Below are 24,742 nucleotides of genomic sequence, written 5' to 3' on the forward strand. Positions count from 1 at the left end.
AAGTGGAAAACGAAAGAGAATCTGAGTCTCTGAATATTTCATTTTCCTAATGAATCAAAAATCTCTGGAGCTGGTTCTCCCTTTTAAAGCCTGTTATATGACTCAACATACTTTCTCATTTCTTCAGCCAGGTTGGTATTTTAATTTCTGATTAGTATATCCTAACTGTAACAAACAACTAAAGGACATGGTTCATACTGGGAGCTGGAGATGCAGAGACAAAGCTGATTCCATCACAGCCATCAACCAGCTGTCTGGTGGGGGATGAACACACACACAGAATGGCCTAGGTGTTAAATGCTGTCCTACAAATTGTACAGATACTTTGTGAAACTAGACAAACCTAATGCATCCAATGATGTATGAGCAAGGAGAGATATTGCAAAAATATTCAAATAGCCAATAAACAATAAGAAAATTGGAAATGTGAACCACAATCGTCACAATCAGATGCCACTATATACCTACCAGAGTAGCAGAAAATATATATATATCTTAAACTGACGATGCCAAGTATTGTCAAGGATACAAACACACACTGCTGGTGGGAGTGCCAGTTGGTATATCTGTTTGGAAATCTATTTAGGAGAACTAAACTTACTAAAGCTGAACACAGGCATACTCATAACCAAACCGAAGCAATTTCACTTCCAGTATATAGAGAAAGAAATGTGTACATGTATGCTCTGAAAGACATGGACAAGTTTGGTCATAACAGTCCTATAAGGAGCTCTGACTTCCCAACACAGCATACCCAAGAACATATAATGAAGGATTTTCAATGAGAGGCAGTGTTGGAATGATGCTTTTATGTGGATCTCGGCTATGAAGGTTCTTTAGAGGAACTGTGCTGGGCACTCAGAGAAATTGTTGTGTCCTAAGTAGAAATTTGAAAACAAGCAAATCAACAGATGAAACTAGAAGAGTGATTAAGGGTTTCCAATTCAAAACAAAACAAGCCAATACAGTCCCGCAATTTTAAAGAACAAGTAATCACAATACAAAACATACAAAAATACATTTTAAAAGACAATTATCAGTCTCACTCATGAGATGTAAAAATTCTAAATAAAATAGTAGCAAATGAAATCAAGCAGTGCATATAAAAGAGACACGCGCGCGCACACATACACACATCAGTGGCTAACCCGGGTATATCCAGGGATGGGAAGAAGTCAAAAGGTCTGTCAGTATAAATTATCACATTAACATATTAAATACTACACCACTGCAGAAAGGGATAATGAAATGGCATTTGATAAAACTCAGGAGCCATGCCTACTTAGGTACAAAAGGATTTTTACTCACAAATTAAGAGAAAACGTTAGAAGGCAACTAACTGTTTGAGAGCATGATGCTGTCATCCTGTCAGCTAACAATCAGACTTGGTGACTGAAATTTCCAACTTTACAAACTCTCTTTTAGTTATGGCAGCATTTCCCAATGCAGTTTCACATCCCTAAGATGTTAATAAGTCGTGAGAATTGGTATTTCCATAGTACAGTTTGAGATATACCAATTTAAACAAAGTTGAACAATTTTCTTCACTTGTCTTTTGATAAACTGATAAGGTGCTTTTGGTCATTCCCTAAGGGGGATTTAGAAGATGCTGCTTCATAAGCTTCTTTAACCAGAGAATTCCCCTTGTTTTTCAAGTATTTTTAAGTACTGGTGATCTTTGTGACAATTTCAGAAATGCTTGGTGGGACGAGGCACAATCTCCACATCTCCTAGTTAACATGCAACTACGGCACCCAGGAGGAGTAAAATACTGACTGGTAATGCTTTACTCTATTAAAACACTCAGAAGTATTCTCCTTTGTGTTACATTGGATGATTAAAATTGCAATTATGTGGAATAATGCTGTCAACCACTAGCCAGTAAACGACTGTACAGTGATATCGCGGATGGCCTACCTGCACAAAATGGACATAGAGGTAGGGTGCAGATTAAAACAATGACCAAGATGAACCACAGACATTTCTCAATGCAGTTTTGATGTAACTGATATTTGGAAATAAGTAATTTTTAAAGGGTTGAATTCTGTGAGTATATAAACACACTTCTATTTCATCATAACTAATATGCTTTGATGCTAGCACCAAATCATGACAGCCACCCAGATGAAAGTGAATGTGAGAAGCCACCAACTTTGAGATGCCTTCTGATTTCTAAATATTAAAATTCATCTTAGAATTAAGTCGCTGTGTGTGATTTCCTGCTCTAAGAGTCATACAGGTCTAAGAAACTATCAGAATGAATTACAGTTGTGCTGATTCCATTTTTTGTCAGTTAGCTTATATTTCCATTTAAACCAGAAACTTTTGGGTCTGGATATCCCATATATTTTCTATTGCACAATCTTACATCTTACATGTGGATTCTGCTTGCTAATATTTTATTATTTTTTTATTTTTTATTTTTTTCGGTACGCGGGGCTCTCACTGCTGTGGCCTCTCCCATTGCGGAGCACAGGCTCCGGACGCGCAGGCTCAGCGGCCACGGCTCACGGGCCCAGGCGCTCCGCAGCATGTGGGATCCTCCCGGACCGGGGCACGAACCCATATCCCTTGCATCGATAGGCGGACTCTCAACCACCGCGCCACCAGGGAAGCCCTGCTTGCTGATATTTTAATTAGAATTTTTACATTTACCTAAATTCAGTTAATCTAGCTTTTGCTTTTTAGAGGGTATCTCCATTTAGTTTTGTTACTGGATTTATGTTGTCCAGGTAAGATGAGTTAGTAAAATTTTTAGCTATTTTCATCTTGAAATTTTTACCTAAGGAGATGACAATTTCCAAGTGTTTTTTTCTAAAAGGGAGATCCTGGACCAATTTTTTCAGCCTTTTCCTTTGTTTATTCGTCCAAATAGGTTTAAATATATTGTACTGCCTTAAATTAAAAAAAAACTCCACATCTATAATTATATCTCCTTTCTTATTCATGATTCTACAATGTTGCCAATTTTCTTGATTTTTCCTTGTTCAGATTTATCAAAGTCTAGTTGAGGTTAGTGGATTTTTCACAGAGGAATAATGATCAAGGACTACTGCTTTAATTCCTAATCATTAATCTCAAATTTTAGCTATATTGATTGCTTCTGTATTTTGGTTTAGGATTTGTTATTTTTCTAGCTTCTTAGTTCAGTGTGACAGGAACCATGTAGATACTGGGGGAAACAAGGTATAGTTCTGGCCCTCCATCTGGGCCAGATGCATCTTGGTTCCTCCAAGACATATTAACAATGGTATTACTTTTCCACTGAGTAGAGCTTCAGGGACATCCTACAAGCTCCAATATACAATCATTTCATTATCATTGTTTTCTGCAAAAACTCTAATTGTTTCAATTTTCTCTTTGATTCAGAACTTATACATACATATGATTATACATTCCCAAAAGTAGCTGACCAAGGTTCACTAATCCTACTAGTTGTATAATGGATCTTTATAATGGAGAACTCTAGCAGTCACCATCTTTTTTTAAAAAATTATTATTTATTTTATTTTATTTTTGGCTGTGTTGGGTCTTCGTTGCTGCATGCGGGCTTTCTTTAGTTGCAGGGAACAAGGGCTACTCTTCATTGCAGTGTGCAGGCTTCTCATTGCGATGGCTTCTCTTGTTGCGAAGCATGGGCTCTAGGCACATGGACTTCAGTAGTTGCAGCGCATGGACTCAGTAGTTGTGGCTTGCGGGCTCTAGAGCGCAGGCTCAGTAGTTGTGGTGCATGGGCTTAGTTGCTCTGTGGCATGTGGGATCTTCCTGGACCAGGGATCGAACCCATGTCCCCTGCATTGGCAGACAGATTCTTAACCACTGCGCCACTGGGGAAGTCCAGCAATCACCATCTTAATGATCAAACGTAGCATTGGTGATAGTGGGGAAAATGGATATTAATTGCTTATGATGTCTTTCAATAAAATTACATGTCACCTCCTATGAACTGTTCTGGTGGAAAATGTTTAATCCTGTAACTCTAACTTGATTTTATGAGAGATATGAAGGATAGAGGTACAAATTAAATTTCACTATGAGAGAACAAACAAAATCTAGAATGTATGGCATTCTATAAAATAGCTTTCCTGAAATCTTCAAAAAGTCTGTTCAAGACTAAAATCTAGAGACATGACAACCGAATGCCATGCGTGAATATATATTCAGAAAGCAAAAATGGCCAAATGTTTAGAATTCTTGATTCCATGTAGAGAGTAGATGGATGTTCATTATACTGTCCTTTACATTTTTCTGAATGTCTAAAAAATGATCATAATAAACTTTTGGTAAAGAATTCCAAAATGGACAGTTTTCTTTTTGTTCTCTTTAATTTCTAATTTACCTCGAAAAGTGAGTGGAGAATTTTAATTACTACTTGTCTGTTGGGATTCATTACAGCAAACTGCTTCACATTTCTGATTCTTCTCCAGGTATAATCCCAACATCTTAACACTTACTAAATCCAAAATGTTTCTTTTTAGTCTTAATTTTTGATGCAGCTTAAGGGATAAATTATGAGTAAAAATTCTCTCAAATTCTTTACATTTTACTAGGTCTTTTATCCAGAATGCACTATCTGAAATTCAAATGGATGAGTGGTTATGGGTACTTTTCTTAATTAATTATACGAAATGGGCATTCCTCTCCTAAGACTTCGCCAGTAATAATATTTATGATGATGATAATAAGAATAGTATGTATTGAGCACAGGCTACATACTAGATACTCTTCCAAGGATTTGACCCATACTACATCCATCCAATCTCTACAACAGCACTATTACAGAGCTACCATCACGAGCATTTTAAACATGATGCCCAGAGGGGATAAGCAGTTTGCCCAACATCCCACAAGTAATAAGGAGGTAGAATGGTGATAAAAATAAGCATGGTTGGGCTTCCCTGGTGGCGCAGTGGTTGAGAGTCCGCCTGCCGATGCAGGGGACACGGGTTCATGCCCCGGTCCAGGAAGATCCCACATGCCGCGGAGCGGCTAGGTCCGTGAACCATGGCCGCTGAGCCTGCGCATCCGGAGCCTGTGCTCTGCGACGGGGTGGGGGTGGGGGCGCGACAGTGAGAGGCCCGTGTACTGAAAAATTAAAAAAAGTATGGCTTCTGCCATAGATAAGGTGTTTCCTACATGTGTGATATTAACAGGGTTATTCTCTAGGAAGAGTTTGCTGAAGTTTAACAAAGACTGAATAGTGTTGGAAAGCTTCTATACATTCACTAAATCAACATATCTGGTATAAATTCTCTATGCTCTTATGCGCAGAAGGAAATTGTGATTCCCACATTAGCCAAATCTTCCTATGGAATGAATATTCTGCTACTTTAACCAGGGAGGTAACAAGGGAGGGATTTCTTGTTCTAATTAAGTCACATTGCGACTTGTCTCATGTTTTAAAAAGTGTGAATGCTGTCTCTCAAATTATCTAGGAAAGGACAAACTTTTTGTTTTTAATTTCCAATCATTCATCGACTGATACTTTTGTAAAATATAATGATGTTATGGCAATATCAAATTGCTATAAAAGTTTCCAGACACTTACTCTCACTTTCTGCATTTATCTCATGATTGACAGGTAACAATTCTGTGGACTGGCAAAAAGTCTCTGGCCAATAGTTTGAGTAGCACTTGTCTAAAAGCCTTCCTACAATTTTAATTCAAAGGATTTCTCATTTGGATGAATTCCCTGATGTATTCTAAGATGTTTACCATGTCTACAAGTCTTCCCACATTCCTTAAATTCACAGGATTTCACAGCAGTATGAATTCTCTGATACGCAGGGCACGAACCAAATTAAATTTAGATCCTTCCCTTAAAGAGTAATGAGCATAATTTTTCCAATGTTTATGAGACATTGCACCATGAATTAAAGATCTTTACACATTCCCTACATTTAAATGGCTTCACATCAGTATAGATGTTCAATAAGATCATACAGAAGTCTAAAGGACTTTTCATATTCCTCATGTTCAAAATATTTCTCACTAGTATGAATTTTCTGGTATCAAGTGAATTGTCCATACACAGGTAAGGCTTTTGCACATTCCCTACATTAATAAGGTTTCTCAAGAGTAAGACTTCTCATGTTAAGTAAGTTGTCTGTACACACACAAAAATATGTTCTTTCACATCTCTTCAATCATAAAGTTTCACCAGTATCAACTGTCTTATTTGAGTAAGCTGTCCATATAAAGACTTCCCCACATTCTTTATATTTGTAGGGTTTATCATTATTATTAGTTCTTTCATGTTGAACATAGCTTGAGCCACAAGTAAATGTCTTTCCAAATTCCTTACATTGATAAGGTTTCTTGCCAGTATGAAATCTCTGATGAACATGAAGTTGATAGCCACTACCAAAGGCCTTCCCACAGTCTTTACATTCATAGGATTTCTCACCAGTATGAACCCGCTCATGTTTAACAAGGCTTGAACCCCAACTAAAGGCCTTCCCACATTCCTTACATTTAAAAGGTTTCTCACCAGTATGGATTTTCTGATGTTGAGTAAGGTGATAGCCACGACTAAAGGCCTTTCCACATTCTTTACATTCATAGGGTTTCTCACCAGTATGGATTCTCTCATGTTGAACCAGACTTGAGCCACAATTAAAAGTTTTCCCACATTCCTTACATTCATAGGGTTTCTTGCCAGTATGAAATATCTGATGTCGAGTAAGTTGATAGCCACTACCAAAGGCCTTTCCACATTCTTTACATTCATAGGATTTCTCACCAGTATGGATTCTCTCATGTTTAACAAGGCTTGAACCCCAACTAAAGGCCCTCCCACAATCTTTACATTCAAAGGGTTTCTCACCAGTATGGATTTTCTGATGTTGAGTAAGGTGATAGCCTCGACTAAAGGCCTTTCCACATTCTTTACATTCATAGGGTTTCTCACCAGTATGGATTCTCTCATGTTGAACCAGACTTGAGCCACAATTAAAAGACTTCCCACATTCCTTACATTCATAGGGTTTCTTGCCAGTATGAAATATCTGATGTCGAGTAAGTTGATAGCCCCAACAAAAAGCCTTTCCACATATTTTACATACATAAGGTTTCTTACCAGTGTGGATTTTATGATGCTGAGTAAGTTGATAGCCACGACTGAAGGCCTTCCCACATTCTTTACATTTATAAGGTTTCTCACCTGTATGAATTATCTCATGTTTAGCAAGGCTTGAGCCCCAAAAAAAGGCCTTTCCACATTCTTTACATTCATAAGATTTCACACCAATATGAATTTTCTGATGTTGAGTAAGGTGATAGCCACGACTGAAGGCCTTCCCACATTCTTTACATTCATAGGGCTTCTCGCCAGTATGAATTCTCTCATGTTTAACAAGGCTTGATCCCCAACTAAAGGTCTTCCCACATTCCTTACATTCATAAGGTTTCTCACCAGTATGAAATCTCTGATGCACAGTGAGCTGATAGGCACTTAAAAAGTCTTTCCCACATTCTTTACATTCAAAATGTTTTTCAGCCATATGAATTCTCTCATGTTGAACAAGTTTTGAGCCATGACTACAAGCCTTCCCACATTCCTTACAAACGTAGGGTTTCTCTTGATTATGAATTTTTTGATGTGCAGTAAGAGATTTATGTTTTCTGTAAGTGGGCACTTTTTCATAGCTGATTATCATTTGATTGAAGTATCCCTCTTGATGTCCCTGGAGGCCCTCAAATCTTCTCTTACACTTCCAATTATTTTTGAAAAGGAATGCCTCAAAGCCAAGGGTTTTACTTCTTTCCTTTATCTCCTGTTGGGGAAAATTTATTTCAAAAATGTCCTTTTTTGCAAATGTATTTTTGGTCTCATATGTTGACTCCAACTCTGAAAGAAAACAAGAAAACCACACATTTTATTGCCTTTACCAGAAAAAAGCCCTTTATAGTAGAAATAAAGACAAATTGAAAAGAATACCCATAAGTGAACTCAATCAGGAGACTTACTGAATTCCTAAGCACAAGCCTCTCCCCTGTCCAACAACAAACTCAGCTTTGATTTTTCAGTTCTTGTGATATTAATGTTCTCATATGACAGTTTTCTGGAGGATTCCACAAAGATCACTTTAACAAGTCCCTCATCTTCCTGTGTAAATGATCTCTTAAACCAAAATGTGCCCTTCCACTAGTCAAGTCACTGGGCAAAGGATATTAGGATCTGAGTTCAGGGCTGCTCAGGTGACTGGAATTTGTGGTTCAAGATTTATCAGAGAAAGAAGTCATGCAAAGAAGTTCCGGGAATCTATACAGGGATTCTCCCTTGGATCTGTAACCGAATGTCTTTATGCATCCACAAGATGCCTCTCCACAATGTGACTGGGGTACTCTCAGAGATTCTAGAGGTTGTACACTGGAGTGCCAACCCAACCTGAATGGAAAGACCTCAGTGAACACCCTCAAGCATTTATCTGATGCCTCTCAAAGGCCATATATTGAAAGTAAGAACCACACCCTGGAGAAGTAGTTCTCAAATTTTTTGGTCTCAGTATCTCTTATACTCTTAAATATTGGTAAATCCCTTGCTTGCACATGCATAAGTATATTTGAAATACAAAATATACAAATCTAGTATTTTTGCCTATTGGTGATTGTATAATATTTTGGTTGAGCTATTAAATGGTGGATGAGTACTGTGGATGTGATTGTGGGAAGTAATTTTAATCATGAATTAAACTGCACTAACTATTGCTCTTTTAACAATGTCTTATTGCTTTGTATACATTTACATTTGGGTGTAAAGACTGTGTGTATATCCAAAAGGAAGCCACAGTATTTAAATTGACCAACCTAATATTACAACTACTTTGAGATGACCAAATGTCAACTAAAAGGAGTACAGTTTTGTACAACTTAGCATCAACAAATAGGTCAACAAATTTGAATTGGGGGCTTCCCTGGTGGCGCAGTGGTTGAGAGTCCGCCTGCCAATGCAGGGGACACGGGTTCGTGGCCCGGTCTGGGAGGATCCCACATGCCGCGGAGCGGCTGGGCCCGTGAGCCATGGTCACTAAGCCTGCGCGTCCAGAGCCTGTGCTCCGCAACGGGATAGGCCACAACAGTGAGAGGCCCGCATACAGGAAAAAAAAAAAAATTGAATTGGGCTTGTATTATAATTACCTGGACTTGAATGTTAAGTGTTATGCTTAACAGTGTTAGTAAATGAATACAGGTTTAACTTCTTTTTAGATGTTTAAAAAAAAAGCACTGAGAACCCAAAAGAGGTTTTGTTTATGTGGGTTATATCTTTTGATATTTACCACATTAGAAATTAAAATAGAAATTTAAAGATTTATTAATTATTTTAAACTGACAATAAATCATTAAATGTTAACAAATAATATTAAATAATTAAATTTTCCCAAACAAAAAAATTAATGAATTATTGTTTTAATCTTCTGCAAATCTCTTTAATATCTGGTGTAACAGACGACAACTGGATTCTCACATCTGCTTTTGCATTCAATCTGTAACAATGCTATTTTGGTTGAAGGATATGAAGAAAATCCAGCCTCTCACAGATGTGTAATTGTAAAATGGCAGAATAGTCTATGAACCTGTTCAGGTAATTTGGGGTGTTATTCTTTGATACTACAGTAAAAATTGAGACGTGGTGGTTTCTTAAAGATTAGTTCCAATGTGGAATATGCAACCATACCGGTGAACTTTTCATACTACATTACATTAAAATCCATTGCACTTTGGATGATTTTTTATCCATGCATAATTTTGTACTATGTACTGGTTATCTGAAAAACAGTGGTTCACTGAGTTATGCAGATCTTTGAAATGTTGACATATTTCATTACATGATATCAAAAAATCACGTTAATAATATCACCTCACCAGAAATTTTTTTATTTATTGGGAAGCTGTAAATCTCAAAATAATAGATATAAGCTTCATACAATTCTAATTTTTACTTAAAATTTTGAATTTTATCATTGGCAACAAATACTTTCAGTTGTTCTTAAAGTGACAGGCTCATTTACAAGAAAATGTTTTCCAAATACCCAAGCCTAAAGAACCATAGTTTGTCTCATTCTTCCAAGGGAAAAAAAAACAAAACCAAAACCAAAACTGTGTTCCATGAAAAAAGCAGCTAGTTTAACTCACAATTCAAACATCGGCACAGGTGGTTTCCCTCAAGGCAACCACTGTACCTTAGTATACAGCAAAAGAGCTTAATGGAGACTTCCCATTTCATCATACAGAACATTCTAAAAATGTATCCTCAAGGATCAAGATTTAATAAAATGAAGCCCCAGAGCAGGGTACTAAAGGTCAACCAGCATGAGGAGGGTTTCAGTATAAAAGGGTTGTCCTATGTCAGGAGTCAGAATGCAAGCAGAGTAAGGACAAGTGTCTGTGTGTGAGTGACCTGGTATGGGTTGTCACAGCCCAAGTGGGATGAGACAGGCAATCACATGATCAAGGTGGTGGTGGTGGTGTTGATAATAGAAGACTGGTTACACATAGAGAGTTTGATCAGATAAGTACAGTTGTCCCTTGGGATCCTTGGGGGATTGGTTCCAGAACCCACCTCAGAACCCATACCTGAGGATGCTAAGTCCCATAATCGGCCCTCCTTTTCCACAGATGCAGAACACATAGAAATGAAGGGTCAACTGTATATTTATTGAAAAATAATCTGCATATAAGTGGACCTGCATAGTTCAAACCCATGTAGTTCAAGGGTTGACAATAAATACATTAAGGATAATAGAACCCAGGTTTTTCACTGTCAGAAAAGGGAGTTAGAAATATGGAAAGTGAATAAGCTGAAATGAAACCTGTAGTGTTGAAATGGAATTGGAGATATCTGTATGAACTCATGGTTTCAATCTATAGATGTAAATGTGTGTGCATGTATACGTATGTATGCATATAAACATATTCCCTACTCTGTCCACTGAGAGGGCCTAGGGACAGCCATCCCCCAGCAGCAATGAGCAAATCTAGTACCCAGATTCTGGCTTCTAAATAGCATTCTCAACTAAAAGGAACCAGGACACCTTGAAGAAATGGCTGACTTTAGGGCTGGAGCAGGGAAAGTGCAAGATGAGCCTGGAACATGGTGTGGGGAAGAAAATAAGGAGGTGCTCTAAGTGTGATGGAGACATGCCAAAGGACACAGAAACCACTGCTGAGAGAATTCCCACTGGTCAAATCCAGGACCAGCTTCAAAATAAAAAATGGGAAGAACAGATTACAACCCACTGACTAGAAATCCAACATATGAGTAAATTTAAAGTTTGAAGAGGAATACAATACTTAATAGTCTCAAAGTTCCTCCTCACAAAAGGCTCATTAAAGGAAAAAGATTAACTTCACAGGGAGGAGGCCCGTGGACACTACCATAATCACCTGCTCAAAGTAAGCATCATCAATAATGACAAATCATTTGCTCCACCTGACAGAATGCAAGGAGAACACACCATCAGTTCTGTGATACTCCTGCCAAAGATGCATAATCCAAATCTAATCATGAGGAAAGAGCAGACAAACCCAAACTGAAGAACACTGTACAAAATAACAGGGCTGGAATCTTCAGAAGTAACAAGAAATGGGTATTTTGATAGGGAATGCATTAAATCTGTAGATTGCTTTGGGTAGTATGGTCATGTTAACGATATTAATTCTTGTAATCCAAGAGCATGGGATATCTTTCCATTTCTTTGAATCATTTTTAATTTCCTTTATCAATGTTTTATAGTTTTCAGCATATAGGTCTTTCACCTCCTTGGTTAAGTTTATTCCTAGGTACTTTATTTTGGACATGAGTTTAAATGGAATTTTTTTTTTTTTACTTTCTGGTATTTCACTGTTAGTATAAAGAAATGCAACATTTTCTGTATACTAATCTTGCATCCTGCTACCTTGCTGAATTTATTTTTTAGTTCTGATAGTTTTTGTGTGAAGTCTTTATGGTTCTTTATATGGAGTATCGTGTCATTTGCAAATAGTGACAATTTTACCTCTTCCCTTCCAATTTGGATACCTTTTATTTCTTTTTCTTGTCTGAATTCTGTGGCTAGGACTTCCAATACTTTGTTGAATAGAAGTGGTGGGAGTGGGCATCCTTGTCTGGTTCCTGAAGTTAGTGAGAAGGCTTTCAGCTTTTCACCACTGAATACTATTGATATGTTGGCTGTGGGTCTGTTGTAAATGGCTTTTATTATGTTGAGATATGTTCCCTCTATACCCACTTTAGTGAGAGTTTTTATCAAGAACGGATGTTGAATTTTATCAAATGCTTTTTCTGTGTCTATTGAGATGATCATGTGGTTTTCCTCTTTTCTTTTGTTAATGTGGTGTATGTATCACAGTGATTGATTTGCATATGTTGAACCAGCCTTGTGACCCTGGAACGAATCCAACTGACCATGGAGTATGATCCTTTTTATGTATTGTTGGATTCAGTTTGCTAACATTTTGTTGAGAATTTTTGCATCTATATTCATCAATGATATTGGCCTGTAATCTTCTTTTTTTGTAGTGTCTTTGTCCGGTTTTGGTATCAAAGTGATGACGGCTTTATAGAATGAATTTGGAAGCATTCCCTCTTCAATCTTTTGGAGTAGTTTGAGAAGGATAGGTAGAAGTTCTTTGTGTGTTTGGTATAATCCCCCAGAGAAGCCATCCAGTCCTGGACTTTTTGTTTGCATGGAGTTTTTTTAAATTACAGATCCTATTTCATTTCTAGTGATCAGTCTCTTCAAGTTATCTGCTTCTTGATTCAGTTTTGGCAGGCTGTATGTTTCTAGAAACTTGTCCATTTCTTCTAGGTTGTCCAATTTGTTGGCATATAACTGTTCATAGTATTCTCTTATGATTTTTTGTATTTTCATGGTACTGGTTGTTGTTTCTCCTCTTTCATTTCTTATTTCGTTTATTTGGGTTGTATCTCTTTTCTTCTTGGTGAGCCTGGCAAGAAGTTTGTTGATTTTGTTTATCTTTTCAAAAAAACAGCTCCTGGTTTTATTGACCTTTTCTATTGTTGTTTTGATCTCTTTTTTATTTATTTCCTCTCTGACCTTTATTGTGTCCTTCCTCTTGTTGACTTTGGGTTTTGTTTGTTCTTCTTTTTCTAATTCTTTTAGGTGGTGGGTTAGGTTATTTGAAATTTTTCTTATATCTTGAGGAAGGCCTGTATCACTAAGAACTTCTTAGAACTGCTTTGGTGCATCCCATTCATTTGTAAGTTGTGTTTTCATTGTTGTTTGTCTCAGTTTTCACAGAACTAGAACAAATAATCCTAAAATTTATACAGAACCACAAAAGACCCAGAATTGAAAAAGTAATCCTGAGAGGAAAAACAGCTGGAGGCATAACTCTTCCAGACTTAAGACAATATTACAAAGCTACAATAATCAAAACAGCATGGTATTAGCACAAAAACAGACATATTGATCAATGCAACAGAATAGAGAGCCCAGAAATAAACCCATACATCTACGGTCAATTAATCTACGACAAAGTAGACAAGACATACAATGAAAAAAAGACAGTCTCTTCAACAGTGGTGTTGGGAAAGCTGAACAGCTACATGTAAATCAATGAAATCAGAACACTCCCTCACACCATATACAAAATGGTTTAAAGACGTAAATATTAAGACATGACACCATAAAACTCCTAGAAGAGAAACAGGCAAAACATTCCTGGACATAAATCATAGAAATATTTTCTTAGACCAGTCTCCCAAGGCAAGAGAAATAAAAGCAAAAATAAACAAATGGGACCTAATCAAACTTAAAAGCTTTTGCATAACAAAAGAAATCATCAACAAAATGAAAAGACAACATACAGAGTGGGAGAAAATATTTGCAAATGATGCGACCAACAGGGGTTAATTTCCAAAATATACAAACAGCTCAAACAAATCAGTATTAAAAAAAAAACAACCCAATCAAAAAATAGGCAGGAGACCTAAATAGACATTTTTCCAAAGAAGACATACAGATGGCCAACAGGCACATGAAAGGATGCTCAACATCAGTAAGTACTAGAGAAATGCAAGCCAAAACTGCAGTGAGGTATCACCTCACACCGGTCAGAATGGCCACCCTCAAAAAGTCTACAAATAATAAATGCTGGAGAGGGTGTGGAGAAAAGGGAACCCTCATACAGTGTTGGTAGGAATATAAATTGGTGCACTCACTATGGAAAACAGTATGGAGGTTTCTTAAAAAACTAAAAATAGAGCTACCATATGATCCAGTAATCCCATTCCTGGGCATATATTCCAAAAAGATGAAAACTCCAATTCAGAAAGATACATGCACCCCAATGTTTATAGTGGCACTATTTACAATAGCCAAGGCATGGAAACAACCCAAGTGCCCATCAATAGACAATTCGTTTTAAAAGATGTGGTGTATATACACAATGGAATATTACTCAGCCATAAAAAAGAAAGAAATATTGCCATTTGCAGCAACATGGATGGACGTAGAGAATATCATACTAAGTGAAGTAAGTCAGAGAAAGACAAATATTATATGATATCACTTATATGTGGAATCTAAGAAATAGTACAAATGCATCTATATACAAAACAGAAGCAGACTCACAGACATAGAAAACAAACTTATGGTCACCAAAGGGGAAAGTGGGGGGGGGATAAATTAGGAATATAGGATTAACAGATACAAACTACTATACACAGAATAAACAACAAGGATTCACTGTACAGCATAAGGAACTATATTCAATACCTTGTAATAACCTATAATGGAATATAATCTAAAAATATATATATTCTTAAGACAAAACCCCCAAAACTGTATACTGTCTAGCCCTTGCCTATCTCCGTGACCCAAATTCTTAGCACATGCTCCTTTACTAACTCTACCCTGGCCTTCTTAGAGTTCCTCCAATAAAGTTCCTTACCAACCTTAGGGCCTTTGCCATTCACTGTGATTGATATATTCCGCCCCCAGGTATTCATATAACTTGATCCCAGGCTTCATGTCTCTATTCAAGAAAGCTTTCCCTGACCATCTTATCTGAATTGGCCCTTTCAATTTTCATCATTTTCTATTCTCTTACGCTGTTTGCCTCTCCTGCACAACATGTTTCATTACATGATACTATTTATCTACTTGTTTACTTATTTTATGTTTCTCCTCAACTACATAAAGTGCATGAGAATAAGCAACTTATCAATCTTGTTCCTGATTGTATTAATAGTGCCCAGTACAATGCCTGGCTAGGAGTAGGCACTCCAAATGTTTGAAGAATTTATGAATGAATATGTATATTCATTCACATACACACACAAATGCAAAAGAGCTGGAAAGCACCTGCAACCCAACATGTAAGTAAAATGGTTCCATTGGGAACAAAAAAGAACACTTTCCTCACTGAAATGGGAGGGAATTATAAGAAGAAAAACAAGGAGCCTGGGAAATGAGATGAAGATGAAGTTCCTTTTGTAGCTCAAACTGAGATCTCTATCTCCTCCCAGGCCTTGGTCCTTCATAAGGAGTTTCCAAATACCATCCCAGCTGTTCCCCTTTCTCCTCCTCTGTGACCTGTGAGGTTGTTCCTGCACTGATGGTTCCCTCCTGCCTTTGCCTTCCTGTAATGCGACTTCTTATACCCCACCCACCCCTCAACTACCCAGGGCTCTTCTCCTTGCTCCAATAATGTCATCATATCTGGCTTAGAAATGGAGTGTGTGCTTGCAAGAAAAGAAATGCCAAATGGTGTAAGGGTTTTGTTCTGTGTTTTTTTTTAATTTTAAGGGCAAAACATTTGGTTAAATTTGCAATAAAGTAAAGGTAAAAATAATATTGATGAAGACTTCAGAGAAGAGAAGGATGGTGGGAATGAAGAACATGAGATCATATAAGTAGGAAAATGATCTTGTTTTAGACTCATTCAGGTTCTATCTCTTTAGAGCAAACAGAACACAGTGGTTAAGAACACAGATTCTGGAGCCAGACTTCCTAGGTTCAGTTGTTGCCACTGCATCCCCACCAGCTGTGTGACCTTGGGAGGGCACTTAAACTGTATGTACCTCAGTAATCTCATCTATAAAAAGGGTTAAAAATAGTACCTACCTCATGGGGATCCTGTAAAAGTTAAATAACTTCATGTATTTGCTCTGCTTAGAACAGGGCCTGGTTTATAGTAAGCACAATGTTAACTATTATCATTATTATTGTTACTGTTGTTATTTTGCTTAAGTGGAAACAAGTTTTGTGAGACATTTCTAGGATTTAACTTAGTGTAGGATTTAACTTTGTAAAGTGCAAAGTTCACAGATTGTAACTTTCAACTTCAAATATGTTGGAAGTAAAGGAACGTATTCACTTAGTATGAATTTCTGTTCAATCCACTGCTACATAAATTGGAGAGGCTCTTTTGAAAGCCAGAGTATGTCAGGATCCTGTTTCTAGCTGTACTCCCCATACATGGGTCAGAATATAACAAAGAGCGGCGATTCTTTAGTATGCATAAAAATCACCTGGGGATCCTGTGTAAATGTAGATTCTGTTCTGCAGCTCTGGGGTAGGACTCGACGAGCTGCATTTCTAACAAGCCCCGGGGACTTCCCTGCTGGTGCAGTGGTTAAGAATCCACCTGCCGAATAAAGATGCAGACTTAGAGAACAGACTTGAGGACATGGGGCCAGGGTGGGAGTAGGGGGCTGGGGGCTGGGATGAAGTGAGAGAGTAGCACTGACATATACACACCTCCAAATGTAAAATGGATGGCTAGTGGGAAGCTGCTGCACAGCACAGGGAGATCAGCTCCATGCTTTGTGACGACCTAGAGGGGTGGGACAGGGAGGATGGGAGGGAGGTTCAAGAGGGAGGGGATATGTATACTTATAGCTGATTCACTTTGCTCTACAACAGAAACTAACGCAACATTGTAAGGCAATCATAGTCCAATAAAGATATGAAAAAAAAAAATCCGCCTGCCAGTGCAGGGGCACGGGTTCGATCTCTGGTCCAGGAAGATCCCACATGCTGCGGAGCAACTAAGCCAGTGTGCCACAACTACTGAGCCTGTGCTCTAGAGCCCACAAGCCACAACTACTGAGCCCACATGCCACAACTACTGAAGCCCATGCGCCTAGAGCCCGTGCTCCACAACAAGAGAAGCCACTGCAAGGAGAAGCCCAAGCACCACAATGAAGAGTAGCCCCCTCTTGACGCAACTAGAGAAAGCCCGCACGCAGCAACAAAGACCCAATGCAGCCAAAAATAAATAAATTAATTAATTTTTTTTAAAAAAGTTACTCTAACAAGCCCCGGAAGAAGCTGATGATAGATATTTGTGTAATGCTTAACAATAAAAAAATTAAAACCCCACATAAAGCAAATCATGGCTTCTAACCACTAAGAGAACAATCCACATTCTTCCCCAAAACCAACAATGCTGCCTGTCACCTGGATCCTGCCTGTCTCCCTGACTCACTTCTTGGTACCCTCTCCTTCACTAACTCTGCTCTGGCCTTTCTATGGTTCCTAATACAAAAGAACCACACTTTCAGGACTTCCCTGGTGGCGCAGTGGCTAAGAATCCGTCTGCCAATGCAGGGGACACGGGTTCGATCCCTGGTCCAGGAAGATCCCACATGCCGCAGAGCGACTAAGCCCGCACGCCACAACTACTGAGCCCACGTGCCACAACTACTGAAGCCTGCGTGCCTAGAGCCCCTGCTCCACAACAAGAGAAGCCACCGCAATAAGAAGCCCCTGCATCTCAACGAAGAGTAACCCTCCCTGGCCGCAGGCAGCTAGAGAAAGCCCACGTGCAGCAATGAAGACCCAACGCGGCCAAAAGATAAGTAAATAGAAAATAAATAAATTTATTTTAAAAAAAAGAACCACACTTTGAGTAGCAAGGACACAGATCATCTATAGAAATGTTGAAGCTAAACACAGTATGAAATCTGGTTTCTTTGACAGTGGTTATGAAATAAACATCCCATAATGCAAATCCAGCTCTTTGGTCATTAAAGAAGAGAGGCCATTACAGAAAGGGCCAGAGGAAGGTTGAAGCTCACTGAGGGATGGGACGATCGAGGTGCTCAATGAACCCATTTCTAAGCCAACAAATACCAAAACATTCCTTTGAGAACACAGAGGAGAAATTCACCTGGTTTCTTCAAAGATAGCCCTGTAATTCCTAGTGCAGAAAGCTGATGTTCCAGAAAGGAGATTCTAAACTATTTCAGGCAGACGAACTTACCCAGTGAGACCAAGTTGCTATAGTTCTCCAACATCACATCCACATACAAGTCTCTCTGAGCAGGGTCCAGGAATTCCCACTCCTCCTGAGAGAAGTCAATGGCCACATCCCTGAATGTCACCAAGCCCTAAAACCAAAAACCCACACATTACTTGTGAAATTAAAGAAATTTAGAAACTATTTCCAAGAGGAAAAAAGAGGAGTATGAAGCATAAACTATAAGAAGAGGAAAATATAACGATCCAGTCGGCTGGAAGCCTGTGAGACGTATGGGTAGGGAAAAGTAAAGAAATTAGTATGACTAAAGCAGACTGTCTACATGTTCTAGAAGAAACCTATTACAGCAGAACTTCCTGGATACTGTGAGGTAACTCAGCTATCCAGACCTGTCTGATAATGCATAAAATAATGTTTCTCTTCTATTAAATAAAAATAGTGTTGGGGGAAGGGGATGGGGGCGTTTATGGGTGCGTATACATACATACAACTTGCTAAGTGCCTGCCTCACAAATTCTTATTTATTTATGGCTGCGTTGGGTCTTCGTTGCTGTGCGGGCTTTCTCTAGTTGCGGCGAGCGGGGGCTCCTCTTCGTTGTGGTGCACGGGCTCTAGGCGCGCGGGCTTCAGCAGTTGTGGCTCGTGGACTCTAGAGTGCAGGCTCAGTAGTTGTGGCGCACGGGTTTAGTTGCTCCGCGGCATGTGGGATCTTCCTGGACCAGGGCTCGAACCCATGTCCCCTGCATTGGCAGGCGGATTCTTAACCAGTGTGTCACCAGGGAAGTCTCATAAATTCTTTATAAATGTGAACTGCTACACCATCTTTTCCCTTTAAGAAATACCAAAAACACACAAAAACTTTTTTTCCAAATGCCCTATAAAATCTATTTTAGAAAAATGATTTCAATTAAGGATTATCATTAAGCCTCAAGTGAACCATGCTGTGAGATTATATCATCAGCATTTTTTCTTATTATGATGAATCAAATATGTAAAATGTTTTTATTACCTGCAATTCAGTTCATCATGTGGATATATGAGATTAATAACTATTATACATTCAGGTTGAACAAAACTTCCAAGATCTTCTTAATTCTAGGAGTCTATTATCAGCCAGTACTTAAGAATCTGGATCATCTTTTTACATGGTACCATCAACCACCTGTTGCTTAACACATTCCTTGTTCCCAAGTTGGAAGATATTGATAGAGTATATCAGACACAACACAGGTGTCACATCCTGGTCAATAACTAAACAGACTTTGACACTGGTGTTTACTGATAAGGGAGTCCCTGGAAAGAACCACTCACTCCCCGCTCTAATCCTAAAAGCTTGCAAAGCATGTGATCCCATACAAACTGAGGCTATGCCGAAGAAATCCCATATTCCATCTCGTCTTTCTGGAAAACTCAGGTCTGTGAAGAAGTTCCACATTTTCCTGTGTGGTCCAAAGGGACCCTCATCACTAACTCATCACACCGCAGACCTGTCTTGGGAACGAGAAATTCTGATAAGGGAAATGGGGCAGCCCTGGCCGAACAAAGATGGAAGTGATGACAAAAGGCAAGACCCAAGACAGCCTGCCATGGATACGTCCCAGTTAAACACCAAAGCTCTTCCAGATAATACACAGACTACTGAAACTGTTCTCGTGGGTGGCCATCCAGCTGGCTAAGGGCAGAGTATCCTGACCGACTTCTTTGCTAGCTGTATCTTAGCCTGAAAAAGAAAAACAATTGGGGGAACTTCAGCCATTTTTTTCTAGATAGGACATGAACTAATCAGCATCTTAGCTTGAAAAAGAGAAACTGTTGTTTTCCAAATGTCTGCAGTCTTTCATTCTCTCCTCTTTCCTTCTTCTATGAAATCCTCTTTGTGCCTTTGAAAGATGAACTCAATCTACTGTTGGTTTTCCTTGTATACAAATAAAAGCAAGCTGATTGTTCTCTATATTTCTTTACATTATTCTGTGACAGACACTCAAATATTTCCCTTAAAGGACTCCATTCCTTCACTGCTCTTGATGGAAGACTGAACCGCAGGAGACGTTGAGTAATGTGCTCAATGAATATGATGTCACTGATTGGAAAAGGCACAGAGGGAGGACGCTGGGCTCTTTGGCATCATCCTTTACTGGAACAGAAGGAACCGAGAAGCAGGTTCAGGCATGGGGTTCTGTTAAGTAGAAAGCTTTAGGGTTAATCCAGGAAAAGATTCACATGACCTAAAAATCACAACACTTCAAGGAGAAATACCAACTTACGTCAGTCATGGTTCTAGAATTGCAGGAACTAATTAATGCTCCATAGGGTTCCTCTACTGGTGAAGCACAGAGTCCAGAAAAGCCAGAGCTGCAGAAGGAAAAAGAAGCTTTAGATCAGGTGTGCTTAAGTGATCCTGTCCTGCCTTAAGCAACTGAATAAAAATACATCAAAATATTAGAGATGATTAACTCTACAGGATATAATTTTAACTTCCTTCTCTATACATTCCCTGGATTGCTGAATTTTTTGCAACACACCCGCATTAACTCCATAATCAGAAAAATAAAGATATTTCCAAACGTAGAAAACTGAGTGACAGGGAATTCAGTCATTAGGAAAACTGAACAAACAGGCCCAACACTGAAAATCGGTGGGTCTGAAACAAATGACACCTACCAGCTCTTCAACATCTTGTAGCTGTAGCTCATCACTACAGTGAGACACTTTCACTGTCAAGATTCTCCTGTGAATGAACACAAATTATGTAAGTCCCCTTCAAAGTCGCAGCAAGGAAATATATGCATATAAACAGAACAATATTTGGTACAGAGTAGATACTTAACAAGTGTGGCTACACCTCTCTAATTCTTCACTGAATGGTCAATTTAAAACATTTGGATACAAACCTTGAAAAATGTCTTTCAAAACTCTCTCTTATTGGATGGCATCCATATATAACTCATAATATTCTTAAGTACTTTTGTTCATAACTATAACTATTGCTTGATATTTTATCATTTACATTTTCCCTTCTTTTGATTCTTTATAAACATAATGTTTATTAGGTGCATATTATTCCATCAAATGGTATACCGCATTTACTTAACTGTTTCCATGTCATTGGATTCTAAATTTGTAAAAGCTCCTTCCAAGCTATTATAATTTTATTCCAGACAAATGGAACTAGATCTTTTTGGGGTCACGCATACTCGGTAATCTCATGAAATTAGGGACACTCTGCCCACTTAGAAAATTAATTTACAAATATTTACAAAAACTCTGTCTCTATTTCAAGGGATCTGTGATCACCTGGATGCTTATAAATGGAATAAGAAGACCTCAGGTTAAGATTTCCTGTTCTAGACCATTTGAGCCCCTGGTAACTTTTTCAAACTTGCAAGCACCCACCACAATCATTTTATTTCTCTTCATATTTTGATCTATAAAAAGTTGATGTGGAATGATCCAGAATCACCACATAACAGCAAATCTTAATATTTACTAAGCCTGTATCATGGGGCAGGCCCTGTTCTATGGAGCTTTACACATATGAACTCGACTTACATCATTATAACTCCATTAGGTAGGTATTACTTTGTTCCAATTTTGTAGACATGGCACAGAGAGCCTGAGTCGTTTATTTACACTCACACAGCAAGTAACAGGTAGAGCTGGATCCAGATGCTCTAGATCCAGAGCCTTACTCTTAACCACAGCACAGTACTACCTCTCAGACCCGCACAGAATTGGACCTGAAATAACTCATGTTTGGCAATGCTACAGATTTCTACCTAAAAATTATCTGAAAGTCTCTGCCCTTGTGGGTACAAACTGCAAACCACTACTGTAATAGGGAAGAACCTTTATGTTCTATTACAAGTTAATCACTAAAGATATGTTGCCTATAAGCTTAAATTATACATAATGGCCCATCTCTGGGAACCCTGCCTAAACCCCCCAGGTAATGAGCATTAAGCTAAAATACCTTTGTTTAGCTCACAGGAAACATCCTGACCAGATTCACCTACGAATGCCCACAGGGAGGAAAAAATGAACACATCCCCTCCAGAGGCTGACAGGAACCAGGAAATGTTTGACTTCACTCCCTCCCCTTTCAGTATAAAAGAAGCCTGAATTCTAATTCAGGCCAGATGCTTCTTTGGGACATGAGCCCACCGTCTTCTCAGTCTGCTGGCTTTCTGAATAAAGTCGCTATTCCTTGCCCCAACAACTCGTCTCTCGATTTATCGGCCTGTCCTGGGGCAAGTAGTTTGAGCTTGGACTTGGCAACACCATGCTCAAACCTCAATCACATTCCCACCCCTGAAAGCCTCACAACATTGTAATTTACTACCTGAAATAACCAATCCCCTCCTACCTTGCCTTGCTTTGAAAACCATGACTGTGGAACAGATAAAAAATAATTTGTATTCGATACCACCTAAATGCTAATCTCCTCAAGTAATCATAGTCTAAAATAAAGCCCTAACATCCCACCTCCAGCCCACCTTTTGGAGGTGGTGTGCTTCTATACCATCAGAATGCTTAGGGACTTCCCTGGCAGTCCAGTGTTAAGACTCCGCCCTTCCACTGCACGAAGGAGGGGCGGGTTCCATCCCTGGTCGGCAAACTAGGATCCTGCGTGCCACGCGGTCGGGCCAAAAAAAAAAAAAATTGCTTAGAAAGGGAAAATGTACTGGAGGATTTGAACAATTTGCCATATGAACGGATGGCTACTGACTGAGGAAAAGGACAATAGGGGGCCTCTGGGAAGAGGGAGGCACCAGCATGATGGGTCATTCACCAGAAGAAAGACCCAAGATAGACACTACTAGTCAAGTGTCTTGAAAAATAGTCAAGATATTTCTGGTCAAGGAAAGCAAATAGCGTCATGATCTAAAAACAAAAGTAACTATGAATAAAAAAGAAACACAAATTCACCTGAACCTTAATTTCTAAATATGCAACAATTCTGTCCTTCTCAGGGTCCTTTTCAGAAACCCAGCAGCAACTAGGGTTGGGGGGGATGGGCGTTAGGGGCAGCAGGAGGGGGTGGGGAGAAATCACGAGACACCAGTATTTCTTGGAACACAGACAAACCTAACTAAAATCAAAACAAAATAAAACACTCCCCAGGGCCACATCTGCCTTCATCCACAAACGGAACATACACAAACGGAACTCAAAGGGAAACTGGAATTGAGTTGACAGCAGTTCTTGGGGACAGAGGTCTGTTGGTAGTGGAGCTGAAACAGGTAGCCGGTCCCCCAAGGAGGTGATTTTTCTAGGAATCCTACCTGTAGGACCTCCCCAATCATGTCTTTCCAGGAGCCTGTCACAACGACACGTCCAAATGTCAAATTTTCATCCCAAGACTAGATCTGTACTTTCTTACTGGAAACGTACATTCTAGGGCTTAGTCCTGGAATTCTTTTCTTGCGGTCACTTAACTCTGGCAGCCCCTAAGAGAGTCTAGAAGGAACCTAGAGCATCCCGCCCAAGCAAACCACACCTACAAACAAGGTCACGCACTTCATGATCCCGTCACACATTCCCAATAGCACACACCGTTAGGGAGACACACCCCGGCCCTGTCACGCCGTCTGTCACACACCATCCTTCTCAGCCTCTCGTTCGCACACAGGCTTGAGGCTCCGGACACGACTCGCCCTGTCCGCTGCCCGGGCCTTCTCACCTCGAGCGCCTCCCAGTGTCACCCCCACACGCACTGCTGGTTCCGACAAGGCTCTGGCGAAGTCCGCTGAGCCCTCGCACCCTCACCCGGCGCTGATCACTTCCTCGGACGCGACTAACTCACCGCGCAGAGTCCAAAAATCTCGAAGACACCGGAAAGGCACCCAGAAACGGAGGTTAGTTTGGGCCCAGAGGGTCATGGGAAATAAGAGCCGGAACATCCTCTGAGGCTCGGAGCCCGACGCTTCCAGGCGCTCTCCGCAGGCAATCTCGCCCTGCCCCGAGAGGTCCTGTGCCCTGAGACTTCTGGGAAATGTAGTCCGCGGCAGACGAATCCCCAGAAGCTGGGAACCTGGACCTTCAGAATGCTCGCAGCATGCAACTCGGCTCCGCCTATCAGAGACGCCTTTTCTAAAGCCCACCCGAATCTCTGGTCTTAGGTGGGAGGAATAGTTCGAGTCTTGGTCGAGCCTAGTGGCTCAGTAGTCTTTAGCATGTCTCTGGGCGAATTAAGAGGTTCCCAGCGAAGGCTGAGGAACGCATTCTGGAGTCCAGAGCGGGGGCGGGAGGGGGGGGGAGAGGGAGGGGGCGCGTGACCAGGGACTTAGGCCTCAGTGAGCGGGGACATCCTGGGTAAAGTCCGTGAGAATGACCCTGAGCGGGGTCACGAGCTTACCTGGGCACGAGAGACTGGAGCAGGGTCTGGCAGTTGAAAAGATGAATGTGCCTTGCTTTGGGTGCGCTTGTGGGTCCAATTCGGTGTCTGGAACCCTGTGTAGACTTGTTTATTTTCATGGTATAGTCTCTGCAAATGTGAATCTTTGTTTCCTTAGTT

General features: G+C 39.7%; 1 protein-coding gene across 7 annotated transcripts; it reads right to left on the reverse strand.

The window, feature by feature from the left end:
* Nucleotides 1–638: 638 nt before the first annotated feature.
* Nucleotides 639–24,447, reverse strand: ZNF283 (zinc finger protein 283). 7 transcript variants are annotated; one of them, XM_067717989.1, is made up of 6 exons: nt 20,890–20,956; nt 20,493–20,580; nt 19,238–20,404; nt 18,713–19,057; nt 18,232–18,358; nt 639–7,849 (listed from the first exon to the last, which is right to left on the reverse strand). In XM_067717989.1, the coding sequence occupies exons 5-6, from the start codon at nt 18,263–18,265 to the stop codon at nt 6,147–6,149; spliced, it is 1,737 nt and encodes a 578-aa protein (XP_067574090.1). In that variant the 5' UTR covers nt 18,266–18,358; nt 18,713–19,057; nt 19,238–20,404; nt 20,493–20,580; nt 20,890–20,956; the 3' UTR covers nt 639–6,146. The 7 variants fall into 7 exon arrangements, with proteins under 7 accessions (XP_067574090.1, XP_067574093.1, XP_067574087.1 ...); XM_067717992.1 differs by having other exon boundaries at nt 19,238–20,362; nt 20,890–20,954; XM_067717986.1 differs by lacking the exons at nt 18,713–19,057; nt 19,238–20,404 and adding an exon at nt 24,032–24,447.
* Nucleotides 24,448–24,742: the final 295 nt, after the last annotated feature.

The sequence above is a fragment of the Pseudorca crassidens genome, chromosome 20 (genome assembly GCF_039906515.1).
Source record: "Pseudorca crassidens isolate mPseCra1 chromosome 20, mPseCra1.hap1, whole genome shotgun sequence".
Lineage (NCBI taxonomy): Eukaryota > Metazoa > Chordata > Mammalia > Artiodactyla > Delphinidae > Pseudorca > Pseudorca crassidens.